The 17,841-nt window shown below is 42.6% G+C and overlaps 1 protein-coding gene across 3 annotated transcripts in view; it reads right to left on the bottom strand.

Moving 5' to 3' along the window:
- Positions 1–10,537: 10,537 nt before the first annotated feature.
- The window catches only part of ELP2 (elongator acetyltransferase complex subunit 2), a 44,381-nt gene continuing 37,077 nt past the window's right edge, over positions 10,538–17,841 (bottom strand). For all 3 annotated transcript variants that reach the window (XM_004312033.4, XM_004312034.4, XM_019930401.3), the window contains 4 exons: positions 16,509–16,630; positions 14,846–14,979; positions 13,976–14,089; positions 10,538–11,098 (listed from right to left, as the gene is read on the bottom strand). In XM_004312033.4, the coding sequence (XP_004312081.1) occupies positions 10,942–11,098; positions 13,976–14,089; positions 14,846–14,979; positions 16,509–16,630 (527 nt within the window). In that variant the 3' untranslated portion in view covers positions 10,538–10,941. The remainder of the gene's footprint in view (positions 11,099–13,975; positions 14,090–14,845; positions 14,980–16,508; positions 16,631–17,841) is intronic.

Raw genomic sequence — 17,841 nt, 5'->3', positions numbered from 1 at the left:
GTTGTTTTTTTATTGTTGAGTTGTAGGAGTTCTTTATATAGACTGGATATTAACCCTTCATCAGATCTATCATTTGCAATATTTTCTCCCATTCTGTAGGTTGCCTTTTCACTCTGTTGACTGTGTCCTTTGATGTACAGTGCCGAACCCTTAAGGTCATTAAAAACCACTGAATTACCACTTAGTCAACAAGTATCTTTAAGCCCCTGGCTCTGCCCAGGGGGCTGTGTGCTCAGGAGGGTGTGAAGATATTGTGCCTACATCCTCGTAGGGAAATGACACAGACAATGGGGGCTGAGCGCCCTGTTGCTTCGCTCCAGGATGCAAGTGTAGAATGGCAGGAGAGAAGAGAGAAAGGAGCTCCTTCCAACCAGGGAGTCCAGGGAAGGCACCCCAAAGGAGGAAGCCTGTGATCTGGGCCACAGTAAAGAAGGGAGGGTAGGGTGGGTGGGGACATCGGGAGCCTCAGTCTCTAATGGGCACCTTCAAGTGCGTTTCACCAAGATTCCCTGGGCCTCTACTGCCACAAAGAGACTGTCAGAAATCGGATTGCTCGCTCTTACCCGGCCTGAAGCAGAACCTCCAGTCCCCATCAGTGAACGTCTTACACGTGTTCATCGTTCAATGAACTCCTGTGCTATAGGCCTACCACTGCTTCATCTGCTGGCCCTGGGACCTTGGAATAGCCTGAGCTGGTCCATGCTGAGGTCCCAGGCAGCCAGCCTCTGCACCCAAAGTTCACAGCTTTGTAGTGAAACAGCTCTTCAGCTCCTCCAGACACCCCTCTCTCAACCAAGAACTGTGAAAAATATGTCTATAGCCAGATTGGGTAGACAGCCCCAATTTTGTCTTAAAATCTTTCCCCCTTGGTGAGGCTCTGCCCCGGTCCATCCCACTCAGCCTGGTTCTGTACTCAGGATGATGTGTTCCCTGGCAATGGACTCCATTCTTGAGAATCTCCACAATACAGGAGACATTCATTCATGCAGTATTTATTCATTCAATCACTTGGCAACAGTTCAGTGAGTGCCTCTCAGAGTTAGAGTCTGTGGGGATTGAGGAAGGAGGTGGGGCAGGTTTGGGGGCAGGTTTTGAAAGGCAGGTTTAAGTCGGTCTAAGGGAATAGAATTTCATTCCGAAGATTTCTGAGCAAGAAAGTGTCCCCAAGAGGTGATTTCGACCAAACTGTCTAATGACTGTGCCCAGGCTGGATGGGGTGGTGGAGTTGGGGGCAGGGAAACCAGCTACAACCTCTTGGAACTGTCCAGGCTTAATTACTGCAGATGAAAATGTGCTTTGGCAGGGACACTCATTCAATGTTCGTTGGGAAGCTGCTCCCTGCTAGGAACATGGTAGGTGCTGGGAAGACAACAGTCCATAAGGCAGCCTCTGGGCTGAGAGGCCCCCAGGACAGTGAAGAAGATGGCTCTACGGCCAGGTCGCCTTTCTGTGCTGCAGAGCCCAAGAAGGGGCCTTCCTTCAAAAGGTTGAGCCTCCTCCACCTAGGACTCCAGAGGGTCCTGGGTTGGGAGGTAGCATTCCATGTACAATGGCCTGGAGGTGCAAAAGGCTCAGAAAATTCCCAAAGCAGGAACTTCAGTGAGGCTGGAGCACAGCCTGTGGTAGGGGATGAGGGGTAGGGATGGGGACTGAGGCAAGAGAGTGGGGCAGACCCTGCGGTGCAGAGGAGCATGGCTGGGGTCCAGGAGAGACGGGAAGAGTTGTGTCTGAGGCCAGTGACATTTAAGGATCACCTGCCTCCATGTCACTGACTAATGAGAAGGTACAGTCAGAGAGATGGGAGGAGAGCTAGAGGAGAGCGCATTGGTGGTAACTAAGGCTGAAAAGCCAGTTAGGACAAGGACTGATCAGATTATGCAACTTGCTTGGTTCGGTGATATGCAGTGACCTAAGTGACCATTTCTGTTATGCTGGTGGGGATGGAAGCTCCATTATAACGGTCCAGTCTTAAATGGTAAGGAAGGGTAGAGGTTTTCCACTGACTAAAACCCCCGAGGCCTCTTGATCATGGAGGTAGTTGGGAGTTGCCAATTATGACGGATCATATTTTCTGCCAAGTAGTTGAGATGGGGTCGGTGTTTCAGAGGAGGTTGAATTTAGTTTGGATAATGGAATTGGTGCTTCCTGCCAGAAGTGAAATGCATACCTCCCTAACAATGAGAACCTGCTGACCTAGATATCCTGACACCGGAGAAATCAGAAGGCCTGCAGAGCAGGAAGAGAGACAGCAGTGGAGCAGGTTTCTCTCCAGAGCCTGGAGGTTGGAAGCTCTGGCAGAAACAACTTGAGAGCCCTGGAAAAAAAGATCGGAAAACCCCAGGAAGCTCCCTCCCCTGGAGTGATAGGAGACCCTTTTTGTGAACAGAAGCTAGAAGGGCAGCTCAAAATCACCATGTTTGGGAACAAGGCTCCATTATATCCAGACTCATGTTCAAAACAACACCCGGCCCTCCGCCCTGAGTACTAGGCAGACCACAGGAGTGAGAGGGTGGGTGGACCCACAGCTGAGGCCCTTTTCCTGGGGGCCCAGCTTCTCCCTGATCATTCAAGGGTGGGTGGACTGGGCCAAACCACACCCTTCTTGCTCCCTTCTGGGTTGACATCTCCTTCCTGCTCTTTGTTCCCTACCTCTTTATGCCACCAAGACAGGGAAAGGATCTGATGCCAATTTCCCTATTTACTGACCGGTGGATTACGCTGAAGAATGCTTCCTCCACCAGCCAGCCATCTGTGCGATCAAACTTATTCTTGAATTCAGCAAATATCTGACAGTACACAGGGCCAGCTACATTGTGCTAGGTGCTATGGAAAACAAGAAAACAAATCTGATGCCCTGGACAGAGGGGGAAGACGGCGGAAAAGTAAGACCCGGAGATCACCTTCCTCCCCACAGGTACATCAGAAATACATCGACACGTGGAACAACTCCTACAGAACACCCACTGAACGCTGGCAGCAGACCTCCCAAAAGGCAAGAAACTCCCCACGTACCTGGGTAGGGAAAAAGAAAAAAGAATAAACACAGACAAAAGAACAGGGACGGGACCTGCACCAGTGGGAGGGAGCTGTGAAGGACGAAAGGTTTCCACACAATAGGAAGCCCCTTCGCGGGCGGAGACTGCGGGTGGCGGAGGGGGAAGCTTCGGAGCCGCGGAGGAGAGCACAGCAACAGGGGTGCAGAGGGCAAAGCAGAGATTCCCGCACAGAGGATCAGGGCCGACCGGCACTCACCAGCCCGAGAGGCTTCTCTGCTCACCCGCCGGGGTGGGCGGGAGCGAGCTGAGTCTCGCTCGGGCTTCAGTCCGACGCAGGGAGAGGAATGGGGTTGGCGGCGTGAACACAGCCTGCAGGGGGTTAGTGCACCACGCCTAGCCGGGAGGGAGTCCGGGGGGGAAAAGTCTGGACCTGCCGAAGAGGCAACAGACTTTTTCTTCCCTCTTTGTTTCCTGGTGCACGAGGAGAGGGGATTAAGAGCGCTGCTTAAAGGAGCTCCAGAGACGGCCGCGAGCCGTGGCTAAAAGCGCGGACGCCAGAGACGGGCATGAGACGCTAAGGCTGCTGCTGCTGCCACCAAGAAGCCTGTGTGCGAGCACAGGTCACTCTCCACACCCCCCTTCCGGGGAGCCTGTGCAGCCCGCCACTGCCAGGGTCCCGGGATCCAGGGACAAGTTCCCCGGGAGAACGCACGGCGCACCTCAGGCTGGTGCAACGTCACGCTGGCCTCTGCCGCCGCAGGCTCACCCCGCATCCGTACCCCTCCCTCCCCCCGGCCTGAGTGAGCCAGAGTCCCCGAATCTGCTGCTCCTTTAACCCCGTCCTGTCTGAGCGAAGAACAGACGCCCTCCGGCGACCTACATGCAGAGGCGGGGCCAAATCCAAAACTGAGCCCTGGGAGCTGTGTGAACAAAGAAGAGAAAGGGAAATCTCTCCCAGCAGCCTCAGGAACAGCGGGTTAAATCTCCACAATCAACTTGATGTACCCTGCATCGGTGGAATACCTGAATAGACAACGAATCATCCCAAATTGAGGAGGTGGACTTTGAGAGCAGGATTTATTATTTTTTCCCCTTTTCCTCTCTTTGTGAGTGTGTATGTATATGCTTCTGTGTGAGACTTTGTCTGTATAGCTTTGCTTTCACCATTGTCCTAGGGTTCTGTCCGTCCGTTTTTTTGTTTTTTTACTTAAAAAAATTTTTTTTAATAATTATTTTTTATTTTAATAGCTTTATTTTATCTTTATTTTATTTTATCCTCTTTCTTTCTTTCCTTCTTTCTACTTTTTCTCCCTCTTATTCTGAGCCGTGTGGATTAAAGGCTCTTGGCGCTACAGCCAAGAGTCAGTGCTGTGCCTCTGACATGGGAGAGCCAACTTCAGGACACTGGTCCACAAGAGACCTCCCAGCTCCACGTAATATCAAATGGCAAAAATCTCCCAGAGATCTCCATCTCAACACCAACACCCAGCTTCACTCAACGACCAGCAAGCTACAGTGCTGGACACCCTATGCCAAACAACTTGCAAGACAGGAACACAACCCCACCCATTAGCAGACAGGCTGCCTAAAATCATAAAAAGGCCACAGACACCCCAAAACACACCATCAGATGTGGACCTGCCCACGAGAAGACAATATCCAGCCTCATCCACCAGAACACAGGCACTAGTCCCCTCCACCAGAAAGCCTACACAACCCACAAGCCACTGGGGACAGACACCAAAAACAACGGGAACTACGAACCTGCAGCCTGCAAAAAGGAGACCCCAAACACAGTAAGATAAGCAAAATGAGAAGACAGAAAAACACACAGCAGATGAAGGAGCAAGAAAAAAACCCGCCAGACCTAACAAATGAAGAGGAAATAGGCAGTCTACCTGAAAAAGAATTCAGAATAATGATAGTAAAGATGATCCAAAATCTTGGAAATAGTAAAGACAAAATGCAAGAAACATTTAACAAGGACCCAGAAGAACTAAAGAGGAAACAAGCAATGATGAACAACACAATAAATGAAATTAAAAATACTCTAGAAGGGATCAATAGCAGAATAACTGAGGCAGAAGAACGGATAAGTGACCTGGAAGATAAAATAGTGGAAATAACTACTGCAGAGCAGAATAAAGAAAAAAGAATGAAAAGAACTGAGAACAGTTTCAGAGACCTCTGGGACAACATTAAATGCACCAACATTCGAATTATAGGGGTTCCAGAAGAAAAAGAGAAAAAGAAAGGGACTGAGAAAATATTTGAAGAGATTATAGTTGAAAACTTCCCTAACATGGGAAAGGAAATAGTTAATCAAGTCCAGGAAGCACAGAAAGTCCCTTACAGGATAAATCCAAGGAGAAACACGCCAAGACACGTATTACTCAAACTGTCAAATATTAAATACAAAGAAAACATATTAAAAGCAGCAAGGGAAAAACAACAAATAACACACAAAGGAATCCCCATAAGGTTAACAGCTGATCTTTCAGCAGAAATTCTGCAAGCCAGAAGGGACTGGCAGGACATATTTAAAGTAATGAAGGAGAAAAACCTGCAACCAAGATTACTCTACCCAGCAAGGATCTCATTCAGATTTGATGGAGAAGTTAAAACTTTTACAGACAAGCAAAAGCTGAGAGAGTTTAGCACCACGAAACCAGCTTTACAACAAATGCTAAAGGAGCTTCTCTAGGCAAGAAACACAAGAGAAGGAAAAGACCTACAATAACAAACCCAAAACAATTAAGAAAATGGGAATAGGAACATACATACCGATAATTACCTTAAATGTAAATGGATTAAATGCTCCTAACAAAAGACACAGACTGGCTGAATGGATACAAAAACAAGACCCATATATATGCTGTCTACAAGAGACCCACTTCAGACCTAGAGACATATACAGACTGGAAGTGAGGGGATGGAAAAATATATTCCAGGCCAATGGAAACCAAAAGAAAGCTGGAGTAGCAATTCTCATATCAGACAAAACAGACTTTAAAATAAAGACCATTACAAGAGACAAAAAAGGACACTACAGGGCTTCCCTGGTGGCACAGTGGTTGAGAGTCTGCCTGCCGATGCAGGGGACACGGGTTCATGCCCCGGTCTGAGAAGATCCCACATGCGGCAGAACGGCTGGGCCCATGAGCCATGGCCGCTGAGCCTGCACGTCCGGAGCCTGTGCTCCGCAATGGGAGAGGCCACAATGGTGAGAGTCCCGCATACTGCAAAAAAAAAAAAAAAAAAAAAAAGGCCACTACATAATGATTAAGGGATCGATCCAAGAAGAAGATATAACAATTGTAAATATTTATGCACCCAACATAGGAGCACCTCAATACATAAGGCAAATACTAACAGCCATAAAAGGGGAAATCGACAGTTAACACATTCATAGTAGGGGACTTTAACACCCCACTTTCACCAATGGACAGATCATCCAAAATAAAAATAAATAAGGAAACACAAGCTTTAAATGATACATTAAACAAGAGGGACTTAATTGATATTTATAGGACGTTCCATCCAAAAACAACAGAATACACATTTTTCTCAAGTGCTCATAGAACATTCTCCAGGATAGATCATATCTTGGGTCACAAATCAAGCCTTGGTGAATTTAAGAAAATTGAAATTGTATCAAGTATCTTTTCTGACCACAATGCTATGAGACTAGATATCAATTACAGGAAAAGATTTGTAAAAAATACAAACACATGGAGGCTAAACAATACACTACTTAATAACGAAGTGATCACTGAAGAAATCAAAGAGGAAATCAAAAAATACTTAGAAACAAATGACAATGGAGACACAACAACCCAAAACCTATGGGATGCAGGAAAAACAGTTCTAAGAGGGAAGTTTATAGCAATACAATCCTACTTTAAGAAACAGGAAACATGTCAAATAAACAACCTAACCTTGCACCTCAAGCAATTAGAGAAAGAAGAACAAAAACACCCCAAAGTTAGCAGAAGGAAAGAAATCATAAAGATCAGATCAGAAATAAATGAAAAAGAAATGAAGGAAATGATAGCAAAGATCAATAAAACTAAAAGCTGGTTCTTTGAGAAGATAAACAAAATTGATAAACCATTAGCCAGACTCATCAAGAAAAAAAGCGAGAAGACTCAAATCAATAGAATTAGAAATGAAAAAGGAGAAGTAAAAAAAATACAATGTATTTTTTTGCGGAAATACAAAAAATCATGAGAGATTACTACAAGCAACTCTATGCCAATAAAATGGACAACCTGGAAGAAATGGACAAATTCTTAGAAATGCACAACCTGCCAAGACTGAATCAGAAAGAAACAGAAAATATGAACAGACCAATCACAAGCACTGATTTGAAACTGTGATTAAAAATCTTCCAACAAACAAAAGCCCAGGACCAGATGACTTCATAGGCGAATTCTATCAAACATTTAGAGAAGAGCTAACCCCTATCCTTCTCAAACTCTTCCAAAATATAGCAAAGGGAGGAACACTCCCAAACTCATTCTACGAGGCTACCATCACCCTGATACCAAAACCAGACAAAGATGTGACAAAGAAAGAAAACTACAGGCCAGTATCACTGATGAATATAGATGCAAAAATCCTCAACAAAATACTAGCAAACAGAATCCAACAGCACATTAAAAGGATCATACACCATGATCAAGTGGGGTTTATTCCAGGAAAGCAAGGATTCTTCAATATACGCAAATCAATCAACGTGATACACCATATTAACAAACTGAAGGAGAAAAACCATATGATTATCTCAATAGATGAAGGAAAAGCTTTTGACAAAGTTCAACACCCATTTATGATAAAAACCCTGCAGAAAGTAGGCACAGAGGGAACTTTCCTCAACATAATAAAGGCCATATACGACAAACCCACAGCCAACATCATCCTCAATGGTGAAAAACTGAAACCATTTCCACTAAGATCAGGAAAAGACAAGGTTGCCCACTCTCACCACTCTTATTCAACATAGTTTTGGAAGTTTTAGCCACAACAATCAGAGAAGAAAAGGAAATAAAAGTGATCCAAATCGGAAAAGAAGAAGTAAAGCTGTCACTGTTTGCAGATGACATGATACTATACACAGAGAATCCTAAAGATGCTACCAGAAAACTACTAGAGCTAATCAATGAATTTGGTAAAGTAGCAGGATACAAAATTAACGCACAGAAATCTCTGGCATTCCTCTACACTAATGATTAAAAATCTGAAAGTGAAATTAAGAAAACACTCCCATTTACCATTGCAACAAAAAGAAACCTAGGAATAAACCTACCTAAGGAGACAAAAGACCTGTGTGCAGAAAATTATATGACACTGATGAAAGAAATTAAAGATACAGATAGATGGAGAGATATACCATGTTCTTGGATTGGAAAAATCAACATTGTGAAAATGACTCTACTACCCAAAGCAATCTACAGATTCAATGCAATCCCTATCAAACTACCACTGGCATTTTTCACAGAACTAGAACAAAAAATTTCACAATTTGTATGGAAACACAAAAGACCCCAAATAGCCAAAGCAATCTTGAGAACGAAAAACGGAGCTGGAGGAATCAGGTTCCCTGACTTCAGACTATACTACAAAGCTACAGTAATCAAGACAGTATGGTATTTGAGTCTCCCTCAAATTCCCACAGTCTGCCTTTGGAACCAATAACCATGGCTGCCCCCCCTGAGGCTACTGGGAAGACAGTGATTTGGCTCCTTGTTGCCCATGGTAAACATGTGCTGGGAACACAACCCAATCACGTCTCCTCCATCTAGGACAGTCATGTAGGTCAGAAGATAGCAACTGCTTAGGTTGGCACTTGGCATCAGTCTGAGCTTTGATGCTGTGACTCAGGCAGAAAAATGAAATTATCAGGGAAAACAAGGAAGGGCAGGTCAGGGATTCTGAAATACTCCTCAGCAACTCCACAGCAAAGCTGCACGACTACCTTTTGCTTTAGATGTTATGAACTACTCCAGTATGGTTCCAAGTGTTCTCCTTTAGCAGATGAATACCATCATGGTAAAAGTACAGTGTATGTGTATGAAGTTCAATATACTGTCCAAATGTACAGCAAGTCCTGGGAACACTTACTGAACTGAATTAATTACACACGTGATTACTGAGGAAGATGCTTCAGGACAACTTGGGAAAACTGTCTATCTACAACTGGCAAAACAACAACCAACCATGAACTTGGTCTAAGACTAGGCCTGCTTTCAGGAGACCTTAGGGGGTTGAGTTCCGTGCTGGAAAAGGCTCTAAAGGACTGTTAGTCCACTGAATCTGCTCCGGAATCCCAAGTGCGCAGGATCTGAACAAACTGCTGTGTGCCAATGGGAAGATTCAGATCCTTCAGCAGATAAACAAAGAAATCATACTTCACAGCATCCTGGTTTCTGAGGTTAAGAAGCTCAGGTGCTCACTGCCTTGGTGCATACACGCTCACATGCACACACACAGCCCTAAGGGTGTAAGACAAATTTATACAGATTCAGTGGTCTAGAACTGCACTGTCCAAATATGGATATAGCCACTAGCCACAGGTGGCTAGTGAGCATTTGAAATGTGGCTAGTATGAATTGAGATGAGCTGTAAGTGTAAAATGCAATTTGTAGTGTACAAAGATTTCATACAGAAGAAAGGGTAAAATATCTCCATAATTTTTTATATTGACTATATTAAAATGATACTATTTGAGATATACTGGATTTGAACACATGTGTCATTAAAATAAGTTACACCTCTTTCTTTTTACTTTATGTGGCTACCAGAAAAGTTTAAAGTACATAGGTAGCTCACATTATATTTCTGTTGGACTAGAAATACTGGGTAGTTCTGGTCTAAAAACCTTCATTTAGACTAAGTATCACTTAACTTCTTTGGAAGTAAAATGTCATGTTAGATAATAGCATAAACTCCCACCAAGAAAATCCTCGCCTCCTTCCTTCCAGCTGTTTACTATGTACAGTGTGCAAAGTGGCAGTCTGCCAGGTGGCTCATGTTCCCACAGGGTCAGGAGAGGCCTGGCTCTCCCACCAGTCTTCACAGGCTCTCCCACACCCTCTCTTAACCTCTCTCCACCCAACTCCCAAGTGCTCAGCTCTCATGGGCAGCCTCCCAAAGCTCAGCAGGCACACCCAACACTGTCTTTCTGGTGTGTTCTTCTGCCCTCTGTTCCCATCGCGCCCTCTCCCTGGGGCACATCCTTCACGCTCATGACTTCATCCTTCCTCTTGTGACTCATCCTTGCAACTTCACAGAAATTCAGGTGATTCAGACGCTACTTTCCAGCCCCTATATCTCTCAGTTACTTTAAGCACTTCAAGTCAAACTCTGAAGGAAGCATCTATGTACTTTTAAAGAATAAGAGAAGGGACCAACTACAGTTCAAACTCACAACCTGCCAAATTCCTAGAATGGTTGGTGTGTACTAGGAGGCAGGGGTCAAGACCACACTTTGTGTGGTCTGCGTATTTACAAAAAACTGTTAAAATAAAAATTGAGTAATCTGGGTTTTATCTCTTTTTATTTTTGAGGCTATCCCTCACAGGAGGGTAGAAAATAATGAAACGTCCCAAACATTTGAAAAGAGAAGGCCCGAAATGACACAAAATTAGGCAAATTTGCTCATGAAGAAAGAAAGAATAGAGGCTCTCAATCTGGGACACACAGATGCAGGTCTGAATCCCTGAAAGTATGGGCAAGGTTCTGAGACTGTGTGTATATAAACATTTTGAGCAAAGAGTCTGTAGCTTTCATCATATTTCAAAGGGTCTGAGACTCACATGAGGACTACTGCCTTAGGTCTTAAGCATGAAATGCAATGAAATTATGAGGTAAAGAAAGGTTATCTATTTACATGATAAATATTTTTAAGACACCAACGAGTATATGCTTGCAGTCATTAAGTCCATTACAGAGCACATCTGTTAACTCTGTGTATCTTCACAGTGTGATCTTCACCACAACTTGCAAAGTGTAACCATTCAGTGCCTTCTGCTTCATTCTGTTCAGCTTTTCCATTACAGTTCTTCCAGCATAATTTTTTGATAGCAAGTGTATGACTTTGGCTAAAACAAAGATAGAGAAATCATGAAATGAATGTATGCTATGACTATGAAATATTTTTCTGGGTGCTCACCTGCATATTAATTCAGTTAGTATGCTCTTCCTATTAGTGTTGTTAACATAAATAGAAGTCAAAACCTGACCATGTAATTGTACAGGTTTTAAAATACCATCACTAATATTTTAGCAATTTTATGTTAGCCTTGAAAACATTTTACTTACTGACCAAGGACACCACCAAAAAGAGCAAGAAATAGACAATGCATTTATGTCAAATTTTGCTTTAACCATCAATTTTAACTATTAAAATCAGTCTTTCAGGTAACATTACTAAATGTGTTTCTTTTCTAAAGAATTCCAACTTTACAACATATTCTATATTTGATCTTCTGACATCCCTGTAACTTGAATGGACGCTTACTCTCATTATTTACTGCTGGGTAAGAAAAGATAGTGAAAGATTTAATAAACTACCCAGTGAAAGAACCTTGGTCTCCAATGTGACCTGTAACTGCATGACCCTGGGCAAGATGTTCATATTAACACACTACCCCCAGCCCCCATCCTCATGGCTGACCTAGGATGCTACCAAACATAGATTATTAATAAATCTCTATGAAATATAATATCCTCTATAAATTTAACCTGCAAACTAGTCCTCCAAACCAAAACGGAATAAGGTGAATATGGTGCAAGTTTTAAAGCAGTAAACACTGAAAATAATACCTGAGCTCACAAACTATACTTGCAGACTCTGAGAGTCCCTGTCACCAACGCACTCTCAGGATCAAAAGAATGAAGCATAGCCTCGAAGTGATGAAACACATTTAAAAAAATCAGCACACCAGAACCTAAGTCACCAAATGACTGTGAGCCCCTGCAAGTGGCCACTCTAGAAGGGTCCACACATTCCAACAATGCTGCTGTGCCTCAGTGTTTCCTGAAATTCTCCTAAAGGAAACGCTTCCACACAGACTACGACCTGAGTATTCTCAATGAGAGCTCATCTTCCTTTGAGGATGAATTTGATTACTGAAAGAAGTCAAAGGTCATCTGGATATGAGCTTATAAATAAGATGAAGGTTAAGCTAAAAAAAAAAAAAGAAGTGAATGGTCAAAATGAGGAAAACTTTATATAAAAGGTATCATAATTGGCTTTCTTGCATCACTAGTAAGCTAGTTTTGAACACAGTTCCTAAAGAGAAGTTCCAAAAATATTTTAAGTGACAGCAACATCACTGGGATCTCATTTGTTCTGGATTAATATTAAAGTTCTCTCATTTCATTAAAAGAATGATTTGAAGTAGTGACATCACTGAAACAAGAATATATTTAGACTAGTATATATATATAGTACTTTGTTTCCCAGAGAAGTTACTTTGAGGGACAGTACTTATTTGGCTATATATGCTTTGAGATGGTATGTTTCGTTTCTTTTCTTTTTTGGTAATGTTCTTTAAATCCAGCGTGTTAACAGATCACATTTAGAAGACAGGGAGTTCGGGGAGCCAACCTAGAAGGCAGTGTTTGCTTATATTACCTTCGTTTATATTTCATTATCAGCAAAACCTTTCATTTGAAAAGTACTCGTAATCTGATAAGTGTAATATTAGAAATCCAAATAATATAAGGTAAGCCAGGAATTAGTTCTTGCAAATCCAAAGTCACCATAATGACTAAAAAACTTTTAAATGAAAAACTCAAATTCTGTACATGTCCCCTGCCCATACTTTCTGAGGGGCTTCTTGCCACTGTTCCACATTCGGGCCACAGAAGTGGTCTGGGTACTAGGCAGAGGCAGAGCAAGCATCATGGGTAGGGCAAAGTGAAAGGAAGGAAAAGAAGAGGAGGGGAGGCCAGGAAGAGAGGAATTTTCAAGTGCCTGAAACATGGAATTTCATTGGATACCTCTCTCTTCAGTAAGCCAATAGCATGAACTGTTTCAACAGCTAAACCCAGCATCAGAGAGGTGGGAGAGAACCCATGAGGACAGCAGTAATAAAGCAGATCTCATTTTAAATACATTTAAATAAATACAATTATCATGAGCATTAACATGCTTTGCTGGTAAGGAGACAAACTCCCCTGGAAGGTATATCTTGTACAATATGTCTCTCGGCATCAAGCCAATGACCTTCCTCATGATGCTGTTGTTTGGAATTGTATTTGAAGTTATATTTTGGATAGTTTAAATACATGAAGGTTGAAGAATCCTAAAACAAATCTAACACAGAATGACATGAATGACTTTTTGAAAGTTTAGTCATTTTTAACTAACGAAATGGGTAAAGAAGTAGATTAAAAAGTGTTCCCTGCTGTCTAAGCAGGCGGATGAGGAGGAGGCTGTAAACAGCAGGTGCTCTGAGCAGCTCAGGTGGCAAAGGCCCACGCCCGGGGCACGAGGCTCAGGAGCACTTACTCTGCCTGAAGGCTGGTCACAGGGCTTTGAGGGGCACTTGACGGTTTACTCTATCCCAGGATGTGAGCTAAAGCGTTCAAACACGAGATTCGCCTACCAAACACAATCTATAATATTTCCAAAACACCACCACCATTTTGAATTAAATTTTACTAAGATTCTACTTAGTCAAATTCTGAAACTCATCATTATGAAAATCACTTTCATCTCCAATGCGTTGTCTGTAAACACAGTATCATGCAAACAAGCAATTTGGTCAAATAAACTTTTAAAAACCAAGTGCAATACAGTAATAAACGTCAATCTCAAGAGACTGTCACAAAACACAGAGGTACAAATTAGCAGTAAGCACCATGAAGAGATTTGTGTTTCTCTCCATGCAAATGTGACATAAGATTTGCTGCTAAAGACTCCATGATATCTATCTAATCTGATGGAAGCAAAAACAGGAAGGAAATACCTTTGACTTGTTTCTACACAGTGCCTCCAGTCATTTATTTCTGGAACTTGATCAGTCTTTTTCCAAGAATATAAACAAATCTTTCCACACTCTAATCCTACTGCAACAACGTATCTGTTTTTAAGGGAAGGGAAAGACAGTGATTAATTTAGCATGAACTTCTGTTATCTCCATCATCACCAATCTAAAGTAGTTCTTCAGTGCTCCCAACTGTCTCTGGCTTACAAAGGACTCTGTTTAAAATTCGGGCCCAGGATCCAGTGCGCTGCTCTACCGTGCGCTCACAGAGCCTCCTCTCCATCGAGGATGCTCACAGTTTTACCTCTGCCCTCTGCTGGCAAGGCCCATAAGCCAGTGTTTCCCTGGCTGGCAGCAGAGACCCTTGTTCTACCGAAGATACTTGTTACAGAGAAAGCACCACAGTCCTAAATTTGGTGAAATAAGAACCTTTGAGCCACCCTCCCAATCTCTATTTCACCACGCTGAATATCATCAAGCTCTATCAATTCAGCAATTCTTTTGAGGGGAGTTCCCCCTGGTGGTCCAGTGTTTGGGGCTCTGAGCTTCCACTGTTGGGGGGGCCTGGGTTTGATCCCTGATCTGGGAACTAGGATCCCACAAGCCACGCAGCGCAGCCAAACCAACAAACAAATAAATAAATAAATAGGGGTTGATCAGAAAGATAAGATAAAATAAAATGGTGTTAAAAACAAAAAAGAAATCCTATGAGAAACATAAGCATTATAAAAAAAAATGGTTAACTTGGAAGCTAAGAGAACCCAAAGATGAAAGTATAAGAGGGCTACACATTGAGAAACTAAGTGGTCTTCTTAAAGAAAACATAAGATGAAGCCCCACACAGAGACTGACCTTTGGGAAAGGTTAAGTACTGGGCAGACACTGACGGCAGTCACAGCTCCGCCCACGTCCAGAACGGAGGAGCAGGGGCCGATGCTGTGCTCAGTGGAGTCATCGCTGGAGTCGCACTCACCCCAGACAACCACCTAACACAGACAGATCAAACGCTGTAAAACTTTCTCTTTGCAAGGTTTCTAGCAATGCATTAGAGCGTTTCAATGGCATAGAGGACACTGACATTTTAAAAAATGCATCATTTTCATTTGTGTTCCAGGACTTCTGACCATTTCAAGCATCACAGAGAAGCCACCATGTAGCAGATACATGTCTCTGAGACCTCAACTACCCAACTGTGCTGGTCCAAAGATGACTGTCCCCGCCCAGAGACCAGGTGTGTTTAGCCTGCTCTTTACACTCAGGAAACCAGTTCTGATCCAGTGAGATTCTGTCCACCATGTCCTCAAGGTGCTCGTGCACCACCCCAAGAAATTACCACAAAATGCATAAACCAACCAAGTCCCTGGCTCTTCTTCTACACCACCCACTGCTCATGGAATCAGCTCAGCTCACTCGGGAGGCCCTAACCTTGATGATACACCGCATAAGAAATGAGGCTTTCCTGGAAGCTCATGCCTCAGAAGGGTGTGAATGGTCACAAAGAAATGGAGAGGGAAGTGAAAACGCAGGACCAAAGCAAGATTCTGAGCAGAGGGCTCCGCCCAAGCAAGCAGGAGTGCATTTCTGAGACTGCATGGCGGATGATGCTTTGTCCGTTTCAGCCTTGACCTAACTGTGACAGCCACAGCTGGACCATCTGCTACCGGGCCTGACTGTGGAAGGCAGAAGCAGTCCTGCTGCCTGAGCAGCTAGCAGAGAGTAGGAAGACAAATGCCGGGGAAGAAATGAATAGGCAAATGACAGAAGTAAAGGTCTGAGAGAAAGCACTTCAGAGGCTAACATTTCAGTGTTTCATTGAGTGACAGCATGCTGTGTTAGTCCTCTGCTTCTGTAACTTGTACCATGACTGTGACTGGAGAGGGCAGGAGAGGAGAGGAAACACTCAAGTGCCTCAGCGCCTCTGGTCTGCAGGAAGTGCAGAAAAAGGAAAGGATGCTTTAAAGAGCATGAAAACAGAGGAAAGACCAGAGGCCAGGGGAACATTTCCCAGAGAACAAGGGCGAGGGTCATGGTCAAGAACCTACTGCTAGCTAACTTGTTCTGATTTTTTTCACAGCTCGTGACACACCCAGGCACACACCCCGCCTCCTTCGCTGAATGAAAAGGTAATAATCATTCATTATAGAAAGAATTTTAAATTCCCAAAAGTACGAAAAAGAAAAGCAGAAACTGTCTTTCCCTGTGTCCCTCCACCCACTCCTGCTCTCCTGCTTTCTTTATCCTGACCCATTTCCTTTACCACTTTTCTCCTACTGGAGCCATCTGATAGTCATGTGTCTGAAGGGACGACTTCTCGTATTTGATATTTTAGAGACATGTATTATAGAATTTAACAAGAAAAGCCTTTTTATGTATGCATATGAAAAACACAGAAGGAAATAAATAAACTGATTTTTAAAAGATGTATCAGAAAATTAGGATTATGTGCTTTTTATCCAAACACACCTGTAATATTATTATTTTACATTTGAAAAAATATTAAGTTAAAAAAAATTACCTTTTTGTCCCGACTTCCAGTGAAGAAATACTTGCCATCAGGACTCCAATCACAAGACCAAATAATTCTACTGTGCACAGCAGTGATTTTGTTAGTGAAGGCAAAGAGACTGAAAACTGGGTCTGAAAGAAACACATATGCACTAGTCACAAAGTGGAGAGAGCAGCTTTTTACCTATTAGAAAGCTATGTTTAAATGCCATATACAACATGTAATTTAACAATCAATTTATATACACAGACTTTTGCAACCAAGGCCAGGCAGCTGATCCCTCACCAGAAGGCTATGTGCATACAGTTATTTTTCTAGTAGGAAATGCTTTTATACTGACTAGTCACTCTCTAGTGACTGATGACAAACATCTTCTGGACACTTAACTAAAAGTTCAATTTATGCTTATGGAAGAAGCCTGATGAAATTTAAACTTACTCAGGAAGTAGCCAGATCTGTGTATTAAGCTATGGAAAAAAAAGACTAATGAACCCTTAAATAATGTAAAAGAAAAAAACGAACTTAAAAAAAATCTCTTCCCTTGCAATATTTTAAGTGTAGGGTAACTAACTTCTAGCCCTCATACGGACTAAACGTAAAAGACGTAACTGTGTATGGAGGGTAGACTAATGTATCTATTAATCCACAATCCATAAAGATATAGCAAATTAAAGGATTTGTTATTAGTATAATATCACTTTAACTTTTTTAAAAAAAGTTGCATGTTAGGAAATCACTAGTTGCAAATGAAATCAGTCTGTTACAACATATACTGCTCAGTATGTGTCATAGTCCCTGGTATTCTCTAAAACACAAAAAACCCAAAGGACTAAAAATATCATAAGATCAAATTGCAGTAGGTTTTATCAATGGAAAAATTAAAAACAGGATTAAACAACACAAAGTACTTTAAACGCTCTCTAGATTTTACCTACCCAATGAAAGTGGAAGAATAAGAATAGGCTACTGCTGCAATCACACGAAGCTTTTTTGCCTTTTCCTTTTTTTTTTTCAATTTATGCCAGATCCAAAGTAGAATGCAGGTAGGTGTGTTAACATTTTGCCCAGGGGTCATGTTATTCACAAATGGATGCCTAAAACACCCCCTCCCAATTCTCCCAATTATCACTGTGACAGAGGTGGGTAGGTGAATGGTAAAGACAATGGTCCTTCTGAGTTTCATAATTTAACTGTATATTCATTATTCCTGTCCCATAAAATCCTCAGTATATATCATCCATTTGGTTTTATGGTGGCATTCTGTAACCATCTGCAAAATCCAAATTTTCTACATGTAGATTTTTATGTTTCTTTAACTGAGATGTCTGAATACATATCATCC

This window comes from Tursiops truncatus, chromosome 13 (assembly GCF_011762595.2).
Source record: "Tursiops truncatus isolate mTurTru1 chromosome 13, mTurTru1.mat.Y, whole genome shotgun sequence".
Lineage (NCBI taxonomy): Eukaryota > Metazoa > Chordata > Mammalia > Artiodactyla > Delphinidae > Tursiops > Tursiops truncatus.
This window is presented reverse-complemented; position numbering and strand designations above follow the sequence as displayed.